Raw genomic sequence first — 16,276 nt, 5'->3', positions numbered from 1 at the left:
AATATAATTAAAATTACGAAAGGATCTATCTCATCTTAATTCCATCGTACAAAGTAAACGAGTCCTTAAACTTTTGTTTTATTTTCTTATAGACTTGCCATTTATGAGCATTATAGCCATAGGCCATAGGGAATGGGCTTTGACTTTCTTCTTGAAACTGGGCCGAAATCTCTCAATATATGTCATGGGCATGTTTTATATTTGGCCCAATTTCCTTTCCAATCTTAACTCTACATATATCCCAGTAGCCAACACCCCTCCAACTCACCTAAACCCTAATTTCTGTTCCAGAGGTCTCCCAAAACCCTATAAAGCTTTTACCTTGAAGCTTCGGCACTCGCCCTCTGCGCTAGAATTCTCCGCCATCATGGTAACGTTTCCGCTTCAGTTTTCTATCCCAGTTCAAATAGTTGATGTTTATATGTACAGTTTTTCCCTAGATTTTTGGCGTAATGTATCTGTATGTTGTGTTTGTGTATAGACTGCCGAAGCTGTGAACCCGAAGGCATACCCGTTGGCAGATGCCCAGCTCACGATAACTATTCTGGACTTGGTTCAGCAAGCTGCCAATTACAAACAACTCAAGAAGGGTGCTAATGAAGGTGGGCTTTGATTTTTTTTTTTTAATTTATGAATTTATCAGGCTTTATTGTATTCTTTCAGTTTATGTGGTATTTTGACTCATGTGCTGCTGCTGAGTTGTAGAGACTGTTTGTTTTAATTGATTTATTGCAGCAACTAAGACTCTGAATAGAGGGATTTCCGAGTTCATCGTGATGGCGGCTGATACAGAGCCCCTCGAAATCCTTCTTCACCTTCCACTTCTTGCTGAAGATAAGGTAACTTTTTCTTGTAGGGCCATATCAAATTTCAAATGTGTTTGTGTTATTTTTTGCTTCTTGATGAGTTATGCGTGTCAGTAGAATGTGGATAGTCTGTGTGAAGATTGTTTAAGTGAGAAGTTGTGGTTTGTGCGAAGGGTTGAGTTCTGATTTTTGTTGAAATTTTGGTGGTAGTATATGTCGTTCTTGAATCTTGAGTGATGAAAGGAGTTATTGATTGGTTTCATCGTTCTCAAATTTTGTTGTGTATACTTGTGGTGATAAGATTTTGTATTGTTAGAATGTTGTGTGGTGATATGGTTTTGTATTGTTAGAATGTTGTGTAACTGGGATGTTAGTTTGCTGGTGATGGAGAAAAAAATTGCAATAAACAAAAGATGTGACGTGAAAATATTAAAAGTAAAGTGGTGTAACTACTATACTGAAGAACATGGGAGGGTTTCTCTCAGTGGATTTGGAAGGTTAGATAGTCTCCAATTGTTGTTGTGTTGTGTTATAAGTAGTGGAATGCACAGTTATTGTGAACGTGCACCAGATAATTCAGGTGTGTCAAAAGTTGTTATTTGATCATTCTCTGTTCCCTTCATATAAAACTTAAGTGGTGAAAATGCACTATAGTCATTTATATGTGCTAATAAGATCTTTCAACTGTTCAGAATTTATGTGATAATTGTCTTTTTTTTGCCTTTGTGATTTTGTTATAAAACTTACCACTTCTGGTATCATGTTTTCATTTACAAGGCCTTTCTGGTATATGACATAAGCTGTTTGTTATGATCCATCATACAATATTTAATGCATTCCATGACATTCCAAATAAAATTTGACAAATATGCGCAGCCATCTGTTTTGTCTTTTTTTTTTTCTTTTTTTAACAGACTGTCAACCGGAAGCATGCAATATGTGTAATTTATATCATTTGCCGACTATATATATATGGAGCTCTAATAGAATGATCCTCAGTTCTACTTTGCCTACTGCCTAGACCACAAAGCTTGATGCATTCCCTTGCAACTTTGGATGGTTTGCAGTATACTTCTAGTTCGAACAATTGGAAGTTATAACTGAATTTGACATCCTGGATATTTATAGTGTTTTTACATGTATCTTGTCTTAGCATAACATTAATACACATAAATGTGTATGCTTGTGCGTGTATTAATTAAGTAGCAATGAGGTAATTGAACCCAGACAGGTAGGGAGTTTATGACGATGTTTTATTGGTTAATTTGACAACTAAAATAATGATACTGTAATTGATTCTGATTGTTAATAATTTAGAGTCTGATTTGACAATTTTCTTGATGCACTTGGGAGTATCACAGTTGCCAGTGACAAAAATTTAACTGATCTTTCTTATATGATTGTAGAATGTGCCCTACGTTTTTGTGCCATCTAAGCAAGCTCTTGGTCGGGCATGCGGTGTTACCAGACCAGTTATTGCCTGTTCAGTCACTAGCAATGAGGGAAGCCAATTGAAATCTCAAATACAGCAATTGAAGGTAACCTTTGCCGATGGTTTTATATTTACTTGTAACCAAGATTTAATATCTCTATTTGATAGTTATCTGAATTTTCAAATCTCAAATTTTTGTCTAATGCAGGATGCCATTGAGAAGCTCCTGATCTGAGCGTGTAAAGCGTTTTCCAGCATGATGGGCCTCTGGTGCCACCCCCGAGGCTTTGACTGAGCGAGTTTCCCTGTGCATGGCTCGCTGTCTGTTTTCTGTTTTCCTTGACCTTTCTGTACCGTGATTCATAGAGTTCTATGTACTATTGGCACATGAATATGAGGATTCTTGCCCATTACTTATTATTATGTGGATTGTTATCTTATTCACTGAGTGAGTTTTCTGTCCTGTGGGATTCGATATATATTTCAATTGAGGTGTCGTTTTGAAGCGCTAACTGAAAAGGCATTCATCCAACTCGCTCTCCTTATTATTACTATCTTACTGTTGTTACAACAGTTGTGCCTGGGTATTCTGCCGGTTGAAATGAGTATACATGTGTAGAGTTGTTTAGTGTTGCAATAAGGGGTTCTGTCTTTCGTATTACATGCTGTGTGAATTTAGTTGTGCGACATTTTTATTCCCACAACAGCTTGATTAGAGTGTAATGATTAGCAGGTAATGGTTTATGAGTTGCAGTGTCATTTAATGGTTGGTAGATTAAAGCAACAACGTAGTTATTAGACAACAGTGTAGCGTTGAGAGAACAGAGAAGGGAAATAACATGGGAATCACTTCAAGTTTTCTACTTAAGACTACCCTCTTCTATATATTCCAATCTATATTTACACTTCACTTGTATATAAATTAATTTTTATGAATTTTGCAAATTTAAATAGCTTGATTAGTAATGGACGAGAGACATCAAGGTAGGACGCTCAACACAACAATCCTCCTTAAACTGAAAGGTTATGGGCAGCACAACAGTTCTCCTTGAATTGGCATCCAACACAACAATTTTCTCCTTAAATTGACATTCAACACAACAATTTTCTCCTTAAATTGACATTCAACACAACAATCTTCTTTAAACCAAAGCTCCTCATGACGTGAGTTTGTAGCTATTAAGATGTAAAATATAGCAAAATTATTAATCTACTGTTTAAATTGATTTGATTTTGATTGCTTTTGAATTGTCTGATGTTATATAGACATGAACAACAATAGAGGCCATGCATGCATGTGCTTAGCATATGGGTTAAGGTTTAACCATACTTTAATTTAATCAAACGCAGAAAGAGAAAATTAATGATGTAATTAAGAGAGGAGACATGTGGTAGTTGTTGGAATCATATAATTAAAGTTGGGAGTGCTGCTGTTTCTGTCTAATCACTCAGCTTTTAAAAATCAAAGAAATGGTGCAAAGGGGAGGTGGGTGGGGGGGCTGTCTTTTGAGTTGGGCCATTGCTTTATCTTACTCGGCACTTTCTTCAACCCATGTGCCACCTACATCATATTTCTCACAATTTGAATTAATTACAATATCTTTTTAAATTAATTTAATTTTTTTAATTTAAAAAGAGTTAACTACATTTGGAGTTCCTGTGAAAATGTAAAATTATATTTTTTAAAATAATTTTGAAATTACATTTATACCCTATATAAAAGACTTTCGTTTACACCTAACTTCCTTCCATTAGAGTTTAAACAAAAACGTTGATGTTAGCAAAATGAATTATATAGAATTTTTAGTTTCTCCTCACATTTAATATTTACAGTATATTTTTGTATTTACATATAGAGCGAGTTTAATATTATTACCTTTTTTTTATAAGTACAATGTTATTACATGAGAATGTCGAACAAGGAGTAAAATGAAAAATTAACATAAGTTTTTTGTTAACATCAGTGTTTTTCATCGGAACTCTAACATAAGGGGGTCTAATGTAAACAATAAGTTTTCGGATGAGATGTAAGTGTACTCATATAACTTTTTGGGGCGAAATATAATTTTGTATTTTTTGAGATAGTTTAAATATAAAATTAACCCAATTTAAAATCATGAAAGAAGTTATTCGGAATTTATGAATTATAATTTCTTTCGGAAACAATAAGGATTAGTAATGTAGAACATGAATTTCAGGGGTGTTTGTGTAGTTCTTTATATTTATCATTTTTTTTTTAAATGTTCAAATCTAAAAGAGAATTTATGTATCTATATGCATAAAAACACACTCAACTTTTTGAAGGTTGTTACCTTTGCATGAAAAGTATAATTAGAAATTTAGACCCAAAATAGAGTTATGTAAGTTGAGATGTCATATATTTCACAGTTAGGTGGGGGTGGGGTGCAAATTTTGAAACTTTGCTCAACCCTAAGGTCACTTTGATGTTGGGGAAATATAGCCCACAACTTTATGTTACAAAATTGATATTATATTTGGTATTTTATTTTTATATGTATAAAATTCACTTTATATATATATATTATTTAAAGATAATATTTATATGGTTATAACATAAAATATAGAAGTTTTACAAAATTATAAATATACCCATTATTTTTTATGGAATTATAAATGCCTCCGTAAAATAGCAAATACATTCCCTATTTAATAGTAAAATTTTACACGAACACTCCCTAAAGTACACACCAACAATATTTCACATTGCAACTATCTCAAATAGCTCCTCACCAACAATATCTTGGTGTGTGTGGCTTTCCTCCTACACCTTCTAATTCTATCTTTTTGGGCATATGTCATAAATTACCTTAGGACAAAGGGAGGTCCCATGTTTTTCAAATTCTTGCATTTTTTTGTTTGGACATAACAAAATCTAATTCTCCCAATTATTTTTATGCTGTCTTGTCTCAACTTATAACCAAAATCTGATCAATTTTGATTTGAAATTGTAGTATACTATACTCTCTTTGTTCCAAAAAGATCCATATTTTACAAGTTTTGCTAGAAAATTAAATATGAGAATTCGGGATTTTGGCCAATTTCTTTAATTGTGGTCGTTTAATTATTAAAAACGTAAAACTTATAGAAAATTTAAATAAAACGACGTACATTGAGCAAGAACCAATGAAGTTTGCGTATAATTTGAATGTTTTTCGTAATTTTTATGCTGAAATAAAATTTAAGTATGGGAAATAGAGTGTGGAATTAAATAACTCTTATTAATCATATACTACATAGAAAATTAAATCAACAAACACAAGCAAATCCAATATTATTACAATGACAATGAATTAAAATACAAATTCTAAAAAATGGAAAAACACATTTTTTTTAATAAAAAAAAAAAAGAAACTGAAAATAGGAAATGCTAAAAATTCTACTTCAATAAGAAGTGAAGATTGATGAACAACATAATAATTATTTCAGAAGAGAAGAGCAAAAGCCATGGCAGCAAAGGAGGCGAAGAAAGTGGGGATGAAGAGGGTGGCGTCGGAGGTCGGGGCGGGTGCAGGAGCGTCGGCGGCGGACACGCCGTTGACGGCGGAGAGCATGACGATCATCAATGCAACTGCTACCATCTTCATCTTCATGGCCTCCATTTGTGTCTGTGTATATGTACTCTTCAAAGGGAAGATGTATATACGTATAGGTGTATGTATAGATATACACACAGAGAAATGTGTGAATGTGTGTGTGTAGAGAGAGGGAATGGAGGTGTAATCGTGATGTGTGGTGCAGATGGGGGGGGGTTTATATATACAGCAGATGCAGAACAGCTACAAGATGGGCAGCTGCCCCACAAGATTTTTTTTATCATTTTCTCTTCTTCTATTTCTATTTTCTTTTTCCTTTCCTACTTTTTTTTTTTTTAATAATTACATATGAGAAATTTGAATGACATTTATGGCAAATAATATTAATTCATTATAATTTTGAAGTAAAAATAATTTATAAATTATAATACAGAAAATAATACATTTTTTATAATATAGAGCAGACAATACCTCACGTCATGAGACATCGATAATGCTGCACGTCCCATCATTAATTAGTATTGAAAAAATTGCAGTTTTCTGATTTCATTTGGGTTGGTTTTGAGTATTTTTATGAGGTGGAAATTATTTGAAACCAGTAGTTTTAAATATTGTATAATAACAAAAAGATATAGTATGTTAGAAATAGTTAATTATATGAAGTGACAGAGTGTCCAAAGGTGGAACACAAGCTGTCTATGTCGTCAAAGCTTTTGGTTTTGGACTAGTTTTCACTATGATTTAAGCAACAATTAAGTTGTACTTCACGCTTTTGTTGTTGTACCTAACGCTATTATGTTGTAACCTTGTACTTATACTCCCTCCTCCATCACAAATTGTACTATGCTCTTTCTTAAGTTGAAATTAGATGAAGGGATTTAAATTTGGGAAAGGGATTTAGATAGAATAATTTAAATGAATTTAATATTAATTCAATATAGAATTTACCTAAATAGTGGAGAAAATAATTCCAATTTCCAAATAGATGCTAAATTTTTTTTAAGTTTATTGAAATTTAAAATTATCTAAATAAGTCAGATAAATTTAAAATTTGAAGCTATCGAATCCTTCAATTCAAACACAACTTTATATGATTCTAATAGTAGAGCTAACTTGTACAATTTATTAATAGTTAAGAGACTATATTTTCAAACGTAATTAAAATTTCGTCAAAGTAAAAGACACTTGAAATCAACAAAAGATCTTATATCACACTTTCGTATCACACTTATGCGTTTATGGGATACAAATTCACTTTCAAATTATAATATTTAATTTTTAAAAAAGACAGATCAATTATGTATTTATGTGATACGAAAGTGTGATAAAAGATCTGTATGCCCTGAAACTACATCATAAGGCATGGTTATAATAGTTTTGGGCCCCACTCTGAGTGCTTGTTCTGGGCCCATATCAATATTCCTAAGATGGAGTTTAAACGGGCCCAACAATAATGGGCTCTGCAAAAGGTCCAGTGAAAGAGCATGTGAGAATCACGTGACTCAATTCCCCCCCGACGCTCCATATTACCCGGGCCAGTTGGAGGGAAACCCATCCAGCCGTCCATTCAACAACCGACGGCCAGGATTGTTTTACCCTTAATCCCACTCCATCTTGGGGACTCCCTTTTTTGCCTTCTTAAAAAAAACTCACAAAATGAGGCTTAAGACTACACACACAAAGATGAGATTGTTGCATCACAATTCACAGCAAAAGAGCCAAGTTTCCATTCCATTGACACAGAAAATATAAATCTGTAGCATTGAGAAAATCTTTACCTTTTGACATAGTTTTATCATTTTTTTATCCTAAGTTGCAACCCTTTTACCAAGAAAAATCATATTCTTTGAGCTGTTCTTCAAACAAAGCTCTCTCTCAATCTTGTAATCTCTCTCTCTCTCTCTCCCTCTCTCTCCCTCTCTCTCTCTTTGTTGCAGTTTCCCTTTTGCTGCATGGGGTTGTGTTGATTATATTGTTGTTAGATTCTTCAGTATAGGGTGAATTTCGGACATTCTTGATAGGTACTGTTATCTACCTCAGATCTTGAGGTGGGTTTGACTTTTCATCCTCTTCTTCTATTTCCATTATATTTTTAGATGTTTATCTGCATTTTCTTGGTTTATTACTCCAAAAATCTCAAATGGGGTGCTTTAAATTTTGTTAATGCTGCAGATTTTTGCATACAGAAATGGATAAGTTGCAGTGGGGGAATAGAAAGAGGCTGAGGTGTGTAAAAGTAAAAGACTCATCCTTGAATGGAAAATCAGATGGAGGTGGCGGCGGCGGCGGGGGTGGGGCTGTTGTGAAGAAGAAAATCACTTCAAGAGTGGTGGATAATAACAACAGTAATAATGTCCATAGCAGTAGTAAAGATGGGCATGCTCTTCCTCCAGTCCCATCTCCTCATCGCCCTAACAGGTGACAAGATTTAGCCCATGAAATGATTCAAAGTTTGAATCTTTCTTGACTTTTTGACGTTTCCTATTGCCATTATTGATTTTTCTTTAATGCTTTTTGCTTGATTATTAATTTTTGGGTATATTGATAACTGGAGCAAAGTAAAGATGGATTCTTGGATTTGTTCTCTGTTGGGTTTTGTAAATGGTGTTTAGTTAATTTTCCATTCTAAGTTGCTTAATAAAGGAGGGTGCTTCAGATAATTCTTCTATTGTTCACTCTTTTCGTTGCCTTTTTAATTTTATGTGTTTTTTGGTTTCTGTAATGTTGTTGTCATGCAAAGATCATCAGATTTGAGTTCAGTATCTGATGAAAGAAGAACTTGTGGGAATTCTTCATGAGTTTGTTGTAGTGATTGTTAGATCCACACGGCTATTTTATTGTTAGAAAAGCTAGTTGGAAAAGGTTAAAATGAGCAATCAGGTCCTTGGGATGGGAAACAACTTCGATTTCAGCTTAATACACTGCATGGAAGAAAAGAATATCTGGGATAACAACTGTCTTTTGGCCAAGTATTGTTCTTCAGCTAAAAACACAAAAGATTTAGAAATAATCAGAAATGCAAGCTGATAGCTTTCACAAATTGAGAGTAATCATTTTTCACTTACTTTACTTCAGGGAATTGGGGATGAGTAGATCCACTGCCAATGACAGCCGAAAAGCATCAGCGTCCTTATCACCTGAGAAGGAGGACAGGTATTATACGACGAGGGGATCGGGCGGATTTGATGTTAGTAGCAAGGCGTTGTTTGCAAACCCAAAGGAGGAAAATAGGAAGATCGTTTGGCCAAAGTTGCTAATAACACTTTCAAGTAAAGAAAAAGAGGAAGATTTCATGGCGATGAAAGGCTGCAAACCGCCTCAAAGGCCCAAGAAACGGGCCAAGTTGATCCAAAGAACCATATTAGTGAGTTTTTCATTTGATAAAGGTGTTTGAACAGCAAGAGGAATTTTTATGTTTTTGATGTCTAAATTAGTATTGAGATGTGATAGAAACCCGTCTTCTCTGCTTATGTAGTTGGTCAGCCCTGGTGCATGGTTAACAGATTTGTGCCAAGAGAGGTACGAAGTGAGGGAGAAGAAGACTTCCAAGAAGGTATCTATTTCATTTCAATTTGATATTTTCCCTAATATACGTGGATTGCATCATTCTCTTTTCTGATTCTATTGTGAACCTTTTCAGAAACCCAGAGGATTGAAAGCTATGGGAAGCATGGAAAGTGACTCCGAATGATAGGTTTGCTCCTAGAGGAACAAAGAGGCGGATAAACAGGAAGTTTTGGTTTCATTTTTGCGATATGCAGACGGAGTAGAAATCCCAGGTGGGCTCTTTGATTTGTTTGATAGAAAATGTTACTCTTGAGCATAGACCGGGAGGGGGGGGGGGTCTTCTAGCGAGATAGCGACATTATGCTGGTGAAGTTTCGCCAACATCTCTGTTATGAACACTCCCGTTTATGGGGTTGTACCTCGACTGTAACATGCTAGTGCATTTGCACGAAGCCTTCTTCATGAAAAAGGTTTCTTTTTAATCCGGTCGATACAATTGAGTGCATATACAGTTTGCTTACACTCTCAAATGGTGATAACCTCTTGAGATACACTGCTGCCAGGGTGGTTACAGCTCTTTGAATTCAGCACATTTTGGAGCTTTTTACGTGGATTCTAATGTATCCCATCAAACAGAAGCCACAGAGAATATAGGGCAGATGGCACTTTATCCTCTCAAATTTCATCAAACTTGAGAGCATTTCCAGGCTAAATTTTTTGCTTTTCATTCGCTCTCGTTATGCAACTCAAGGTGTTGGATTTTGGCCACTATACAACATTGATGCTGGCATGTTTCTCATATCGATTGTAAACGAGGAATTTATGTAATTTATTAGACTTAAAATGCCTCCTTTTTCTAAATGGCATAGTTTTGTGGTGACAAGATTAGGGTTAGAAGAAAGAAAGTGAGACCAAACTTTGATGCAATGGATGTCCTACCGAATCTACAAAAGTAAAAGTTGGCAAAAGCCAATTGGTCATAGTGAAACCAATCCCTACCAATTGGCCACTTTGTCTTGGACTGCTTCAACACTCTATTCAAGTGGAACACTATAAAACCATATACACCCCACCATTCCCAACCTTACAATTAGAATCATAACAATCCATCACTGGAGCTTTGCAGCTCCAGCACCCACATACCCCAACCTAACTATGGAGGAACGCTATAATGTCGCCATCATTATCCACACCAAATGTTCCGTTCCAAATCTCATACTTTACGATTAGAATCATAACACCGACTACATTTTGCAACCTCAACGCCTAGACGGGCTTGTTTTGTGCTAACCGGCTTCACCATCCACTTAGAATGGTTTTACGCTGATTCACCTACACCGGTATTGGTTTGGCCACGGCCACGCAATTGCTGCTAGGATAGAGGCTCTAATACCATTTAAAATGAGTATAGGAAAATAGCACATTGTTGTCCTATAATATGAATATGAATGTGGGATCAAGATCACAAGTATGAGTAAAGCCAAATGGTGGGCCTGGGCCTTGTGATCACTAGAATGGGACTGGACCCTATGTATGGTGAATTGGGCAGCCCATTATTTCGTGGGAAGCAAAAGAAATGGGCCTCTCAACCTCATCCTTTGACTTTACTTTTGGGCTTGTAATTTGAATTTTAATGACCACATAATTAACTTTTTATGATATTGCAGAGGGTTTGATAATTTTTTTTTAAAAAAAAAGGAAAGGCTAAAAATTCAAAAATAAAATATTAGAAACTCATATGCTCTTTGGAAAAAACCAAGAGAGTTCCAATTATATTTTGAATTTTTAAATTGCATGATAAGTTGAAATTATTTTTTGGTAATATTAATTATGGAATTGAAACTTTTAATACAATTCATATATTATTTTATCCAACGAGTTTTTAAAAATTATTTTAAAATAAAATATAGCATCTTTCAAGAGTATCTTATAAATGTGTGATCTTATAGGACTTTTTTCTAAACAAATTTAACCAAACACAATCTAAATCCCACACACCCTGAGGTCATTTGAGTTATTTAATTTGCACATATAAATTTCTAGTATTTAATGATGTAAAAGTCGCATTCTTATTTAAAAATAAAACTTGCAAACCAGGGAAAAGATTCTTGGGAGCACCCAAAATCAAGAGGATTTAAATAGTCCCCACCTTTCATTTTGTGGGGTCTATAATAAATCACCAAACTATTTATAATGGAAATTAGTCAAAATTGAGAGGGAGTATTTGTAAAAATTTCTAGTTTTAGAAAAGTGTATATCATAAAGGGCGAATGTTTAAAAAAAATTAAAATTAAGATATTTTTAGTGCTTATAAGATGTTTATTTTAATATAAAGATAAGTTCTTGAAGTGTTTGTATAAAACAAAATTATGAAATTTATAGAATATCAGTGATGACAATAATATAAATAAAGTTCCTAACATCTTATTTTTGAATCTTATAATCTCTTAATCCGAAAATTTTACCAAATATTTTTTAATAATTTATGAGATATTTTGAAAAGCTTATAAGCTCGTAAAAGACACTCAAAGTTGAAAGTCACAACATAATTAAAAGTTTAAGTGTCAAATAATTAAAAGTGATTTTTTTTTTTATTTTTTTTGTAAAAAGTAGTGAAAAGTAGAAATAATCTAGATAATTCTAAAAAAAACAAAACCCATGAGGGGGGCAATCTAAATGTCAATCCTAAAAGTAGTTTAAACCCATGAAAATGGGCATAATGGAGAGGAGCTTTGCATATAAATAAAGGGAAGTGAAGAAAAACAAACCTAAAAAATTGAAGGAGTGGTGGATGCATTGTGGGCTCTTTGCATAAAGGCAAATGCACTAAGAATCCAAAGACTAGAAAAGTACTTTCTTCCCACTCACATGCAAATCTCATCCCTATCTTTTTCAAACACACACCACAATCAAGACTGCCCCACCCCCCACTCCAGTCCAAGAAAAGAAAGCAATGTTACCACAAATTTGGCAGAGAGGACAGCTTTTCCATTACTAGAAGAATTTATTATTGTTTTGATGTCTAAATGAAATTGTTCTTTCTTTGGCAAGAACCACAGAGCAGCTCTCTTCATTCATCTGATTCAGTAGAAATAAAATACAGAGAAAATAACAAAAGGCCTGTTTCTCTATAGATTTTTCTTCAAGAAACTTGGCCAATTCACTTACATGGACAACTTCTCCAAGGAAAACACAAAGGATCAAAAATTTCCACTGCATTTACTGAACAAAAACCTAAGGAAAACCAAGAGAAGGGGGAGAAGAAAGGAAAAATAGAAGGGTATACATAGAGACATAGCTAGGCAAGTTCAGACTACACTGAATGATACAAATCCTTCCTTCTCAGAAGGATCATCTTTTCTCTTTTTTTTTTTTTTTTCCCCTTGTTTTTTTGATGTCGATTCGTCCTTTTTAAGTTCACTGGCAATTGGGATTTCTACCAGGGCCGCCGTAGTAAAAGTAGTGTCCCCAATCTCCGTTGCTGCCTGTTTGAACATCGTAGCAGTTAGATTGCTCAGCAAAAGTGCCAAGTTCTTTGGGAGCCTTAAGGTTGTTGGAGCTGTCAACGACTTGAATGTTCCTGAAATAGCTCGATTTGCCGAATCCCTCTTCTGGGAAATGGCCACTGCCCATTTGAGTTGAGGTGTGCTGCCCATCCGGCTCTGAGTTGACTACTTCCCCACCCCATTCAATCATCGAAGCACTATCCGCCAAGTAGGAGAACAAGAAAGATGGCCAGTAGCCTAATACATAGTCACTGCCAAACTGCATCCACCAGTTCCCCTCCTTTGGATCCTATGATGGAGTAGATAATCAAAGAAAACAGTGAGTACACTATAAAATCAAAACTTAAAAGGCCCTTAATTGTCGATGAACTTAGAAATGAGCCATCAAATGTAACAACTATGGATAATTACACAGACGCCCCAAAGGTCTGGCCATAGTATGAAAATAAAGTATCTCAATTTTGAAAGTTTAAAGCTGCACATCCTACATTCGTGTTTTATATTGCAGATTCGAGGGCTGGAGGAGGATTTGTAACGTAAAACATGACTGCAAAGGATGCATTGTAATTATTGAAGAATCATGGGTCTTTTTGCAATAATCTGAAACCTTAACTGTAATTATTCCTTAAGAGGAAAAGATATCTAGGTAAAGAAAATTGCTATGATATAATAACATATTCAGTCACCTTTTCCAGAACAAATATTATATCAAGATCTCATCTTTTAATGGGATTTAGCTAATAAACTATGATTAGTGCCCAACACCTACAAGAGTGCAGTGTGGGGTGGATTTGGATTTTACCTTCCAGACAAGAATGCTAATATCATATTGAGAATTCCTAAATGCAGAAACAGGAGAGATGCTTGCACCCATTGCAATTTCACTGTTGACTTGAATAAAGCCAGAGCAGAGAAGATTGTAGCAACCAGTTGCTTGATATGCATCACTCTGCAATTATAAGTGTTTGCAAGTTAGAAAATCACTTGAAAAACAATTTCAAAAATGGTCCTTTATTTTACAGAAAATTAAGTAAAGTAGCAGCAAAAGTTTGTGAACTTACGGTCCAGTAAGTGAAGAGCCTAGTATTGTTGTCACCATAGAGATCGGGGCTCACCTGAAAACATTATGCACCAATCCGTCATGTACCACTACTACAACAAATTAAGCTTCAAGGCTATTCTTGCCAATAATGGGGATAATTACACTTAACACCACTGAAATTTAGACATATTATAACAGAAACTTCTCAGTTTTGAAACACCAATTCACCTTCCACAACCATGTGTTACATAATAGATTCCGTTGAAGACAGAATGGCTAGGGATAATCTATAATATAACACATGATTGTAGGGAGTATCAGTGTATTTTCTCAAAAGAAAACAAGGGATTTTTCACTAGAGTTGGATTTTTATCAGCCAAAGTAATACCTGCCAACCAGCTTCAATGCTGTTAAGATCTTCACCAAAAGAACCACCTAAAACCCAAATCTGAGACAAGCTGAACTCATTAGGCTGTTGTATTTTAGGTTCCCAAACATTGATGGTCGCCTTTGCTCCATAGTACTTGTCCCCTTCAACATATGCTATGGCATGCTGGTTAACAGAAAACATCACTTCAGCAAGAGGAGAACTCATCCATGAAAAACATTCACAAGATAAAGAAACAAGTATAAAACTACATTCTTGAGGTAAAACTTATTTATGCGTTTTGTAGTGTAAAAATGCTCTCTTTCCTGTTCTGCTCCAATTACCTGATGACCACTTTGATTTATGAGGTCAGGATCAGCAGACCTGGGCTTGGGGATGCTTCTATGCTTCTTCTTTCCATATCTTTTCACAGAGCTTGCTCTTAGAACATCTTCTTTCTTTGTTCTCCTAATGGGAATGGTGTCCTCGGGGCACTTGCCATTCATGTGCCAAAGCTGAGTTATCGGGTTTGTTCTTTCTTCAGGCTTTTCTGAAATCTTGTTCTCATCAAAAAGCCCTTCTGGATGGTAACTAGGCCTCATCTAAATGAAAAGAAACAATATCCAGAGTAAGAATTACAACGCAAAAGATTATACCTGATCCTGTGGAGATATAAAGAAAAGTTCATAAAGATATTAAAAGAAAATGGACCTGGATTTTGTGGTCTTTGAGAAAAGGGTGATCAAAAGCTGGCTGATGAGAGATGTGCACACAGTCAATGATATCCCCATCTGGGCTCTGTTTCAATCATCACATGTAAATGAGATCTTTACATTGCTGAATAACCAACTTCAAACCAAGAAAATCTATCCTTCAAGAACCCAGAAAAGGTAACACTAATACAAAAAAAGGTAAAGAAAATGGGACTAAAATCAAGGAAAGGAAATAATAAAATAAATAATAAAAGTCGTTGAAGCTTTAATAGCCCATTATTCATGAAGAAACCAGAGAAGAACCCTCACATTTATGAACTGCTAATGAGTTGAGAAGAAAATGTAGGAAAATGAATGGATTCTGAGCAAGAATAGGTGGCAAGCAGAACTTTGCCAATATACAACAACTGAGTGCTTAGTGCTTACTGAAAGAACCAAGAATCACAAATATAAACCAAACTCACCCCAGCAGCCCCTCACCCCAACAAAAATAAAATAAATAAGTTTTTTTTTAAAAAAAAAGGGCCCTTTGCCCACATTCGTGATCTACAAATCAGAAAAGGCTTAAAATGAAAATGTAAATGCACCTCAATGGTTTTAATGGGAGGCTTATTGAGCCTGTTCAAGTGTTTCTGAACTTGAAGCTTCTGTCTTGAAGCAGACAGCCTCCTGGCGCAAGATAGCGAGATCAACTCACATAAGCATAGCAAGAGGAGCACCGCTTCCAACTTCCTCCTCCGGTGGCCATTGCTAAAACGAACAGAGCCCATTACAGTAATCAACTACCACTGCAAACAGCCCAAAACCCAACTCAGAAAGATTCAATCTTTCAGCACAGGACGCTTAGCTTAGAGCAACAGCAGCAGCCCGAGATTCAATCAAGCTAACCCACCATGACTACCACCCAAAAAACAGAAAGAGCTCCAGCTTCTGCTTATCCTACGCACCCCCCTTCTTCTTCTTCTTTTGGAGCTGCAGTGTTCAGCCACTGAGAGAAGTGACGTCTCCCTCTCTCTCTCTAATGTCTCTTTCTCTCTCTTCCCACTGATGGGTTGCTTCGAAAAATCCAAACGCAAGTGCAGGGAAAGATGTCTGTGCTCTCATTCAAGAACTTTATACTAACCAATAATTTAGTGGTGGACTGATTTTTTAATACTAATTGATTGGGAGAAATTCGGCCTTTTCTTAAACACGAGGGGCAAAAAAGGGACGGTGGAAAAGTGGGAAAGTGGAGAATTTGGTGTTTGCCCTTGGCATTTGAAATTTGTAGGTTTTAGATTACTTATTTGCCCCTTGTTTCCGTTTTATTTACCAAATACCCCCCACTCATCTGCCACCACTGCTGAAAT

At 35.3% G+C, this 16,276-nt stretch overlaps 4 protein-coding genes across 6 annotated transcripts; 2 read left to right on the top strand and 2 right to left on the bottom strand.

The window, feature by feature from the left end:
- The first annotated feature begins 198 nt into the window (after nt 1-198).
- Nucleotides 199-2,682, top strand: LOC105170591 (uncharacterized). Its single transcript, XM_011091416.3, has 5 exons — nt 199-370; nt 482-602; nt 736-839; nt 2,213-2,344; nt 2,447-2,682. The coding sequence occupies exons 1-5, from the start codon at nt 368-370 to the stop codon at nt 2,471-2,473; spliced, it is 387 nt and encodes a 128-aa protein (XP_011089718.1). The 5' UTR covers nt 199-367; the 3' UTR covers nt 2,474-2,682.
- A 2,818-nt stretch (nt 2,683-5,500) lies between these two features.
- Nucleotides 5,501-6,002, bottom strand: LOC105170854 (arabinogalactan protein 14). Its single transcript, XM_011091777.3, has one exon. It carries the CDS (start codon nt 5,856-5,858, stop codon nt 5,682-5,684), a length of 177 nt encoding a protein of 58 aa, XP_011090079.1. The 5' UTR covers nt 5,859-6,002; the 3' UTR covers nt 5,501-5,681.
- Nucleotides 6,003-7,444: 1,442 nt separating this feature from the next.
- On the top strand, nt 7,445-9,781 carry LOC105170590 (uncharacterized). 2 transcript variants are annotated; one of them, XM_011091415.3, is made up of 5 exons: nt 7,445-7,813; nt 7,965-8,210; nt 8,868-9,156; nt 9,268-9,345; nt 9,433-9,781. In XM_011091415.3, exons 2-5 carry the CDS (start codon nt 7,981-7,983, stop codon nt 9,481-9,483), a joined length of 648 nt encoding a protein of 215 aa, XP_011089717.1. In that variant the 5' UTR covers nt 7,445-7,813; nt 7,965-7,980; the 3' UTR covers nt 9,484-9,781. The 2 variants fall into 2 exon arrangements, with proteins under 2 accessions (XP_011089717.1, XP_011089715.1); XM_011091413.3 differs by having other exon boundaries at nt 7,446-7,840.
- Nucleotides 9,782-12,408: 2,627 nt separating this feature from the next.
- LOC105170589 (protein neprosin) lies at nt 12,409-16,025 on the bottom strand. 2 transcript variants are annotated; one of them, XM_020696759.2, is made up of 8 exons: nt 15,820-16,025; nt 15,515-15,715; nt 14,926-15,012; nt 14,559-14,816; nt 14,236-14,400; nt 13,867-13,920; nt 13,608-13,754; nt 12,409-13,094 (listed from the first exon to the last, which is right to left on the bottom strand). In XM_020696759.2, the coding sequence occupies exons 2-8, from the start codon at nt 15,695-15,697 to the stop codon at nt 12,717-12,719; spliced, it is 1,272 nt and encodes a 423-aa protein (XP_020552418.1). In that variant the 5' UTR covers nt 15,698-15,715; nt 15,820-16,025; the 3' UTR covers nt 12,409-12,716. The 2 variants fall into 2 exon arrangements, with proteins under 2 accessions (XP_020552418.1, XP_011089714.1); XM_011091412.3 differs by having other exon boundaries at nt 15,515-16,025.
- Nucleotides 16,026-16,276: the final 251 nt, after the last annotated feature.

This window comes from Sesamum indicum, linkage group LG9 (genome assembly GCF_026168435.1).
Source record: "Sesamum indicum cultivar Baizhima isolate 11 linkage group LG9, ASM2616843v1, whole genome shotgun sequence".
Lineage (NCBI taxonomy): Eukaryota > Viridiplantae > Streptophyta > Magnoliopsida > Lamiales > Pedaliaceae > Sesamum > Sesamum indicum.
The sequence above is the reverse complement of the archived record's forward strand: the minus strand, read 5'-3'. Positions and strand labels throughout refer to the sequence as shown.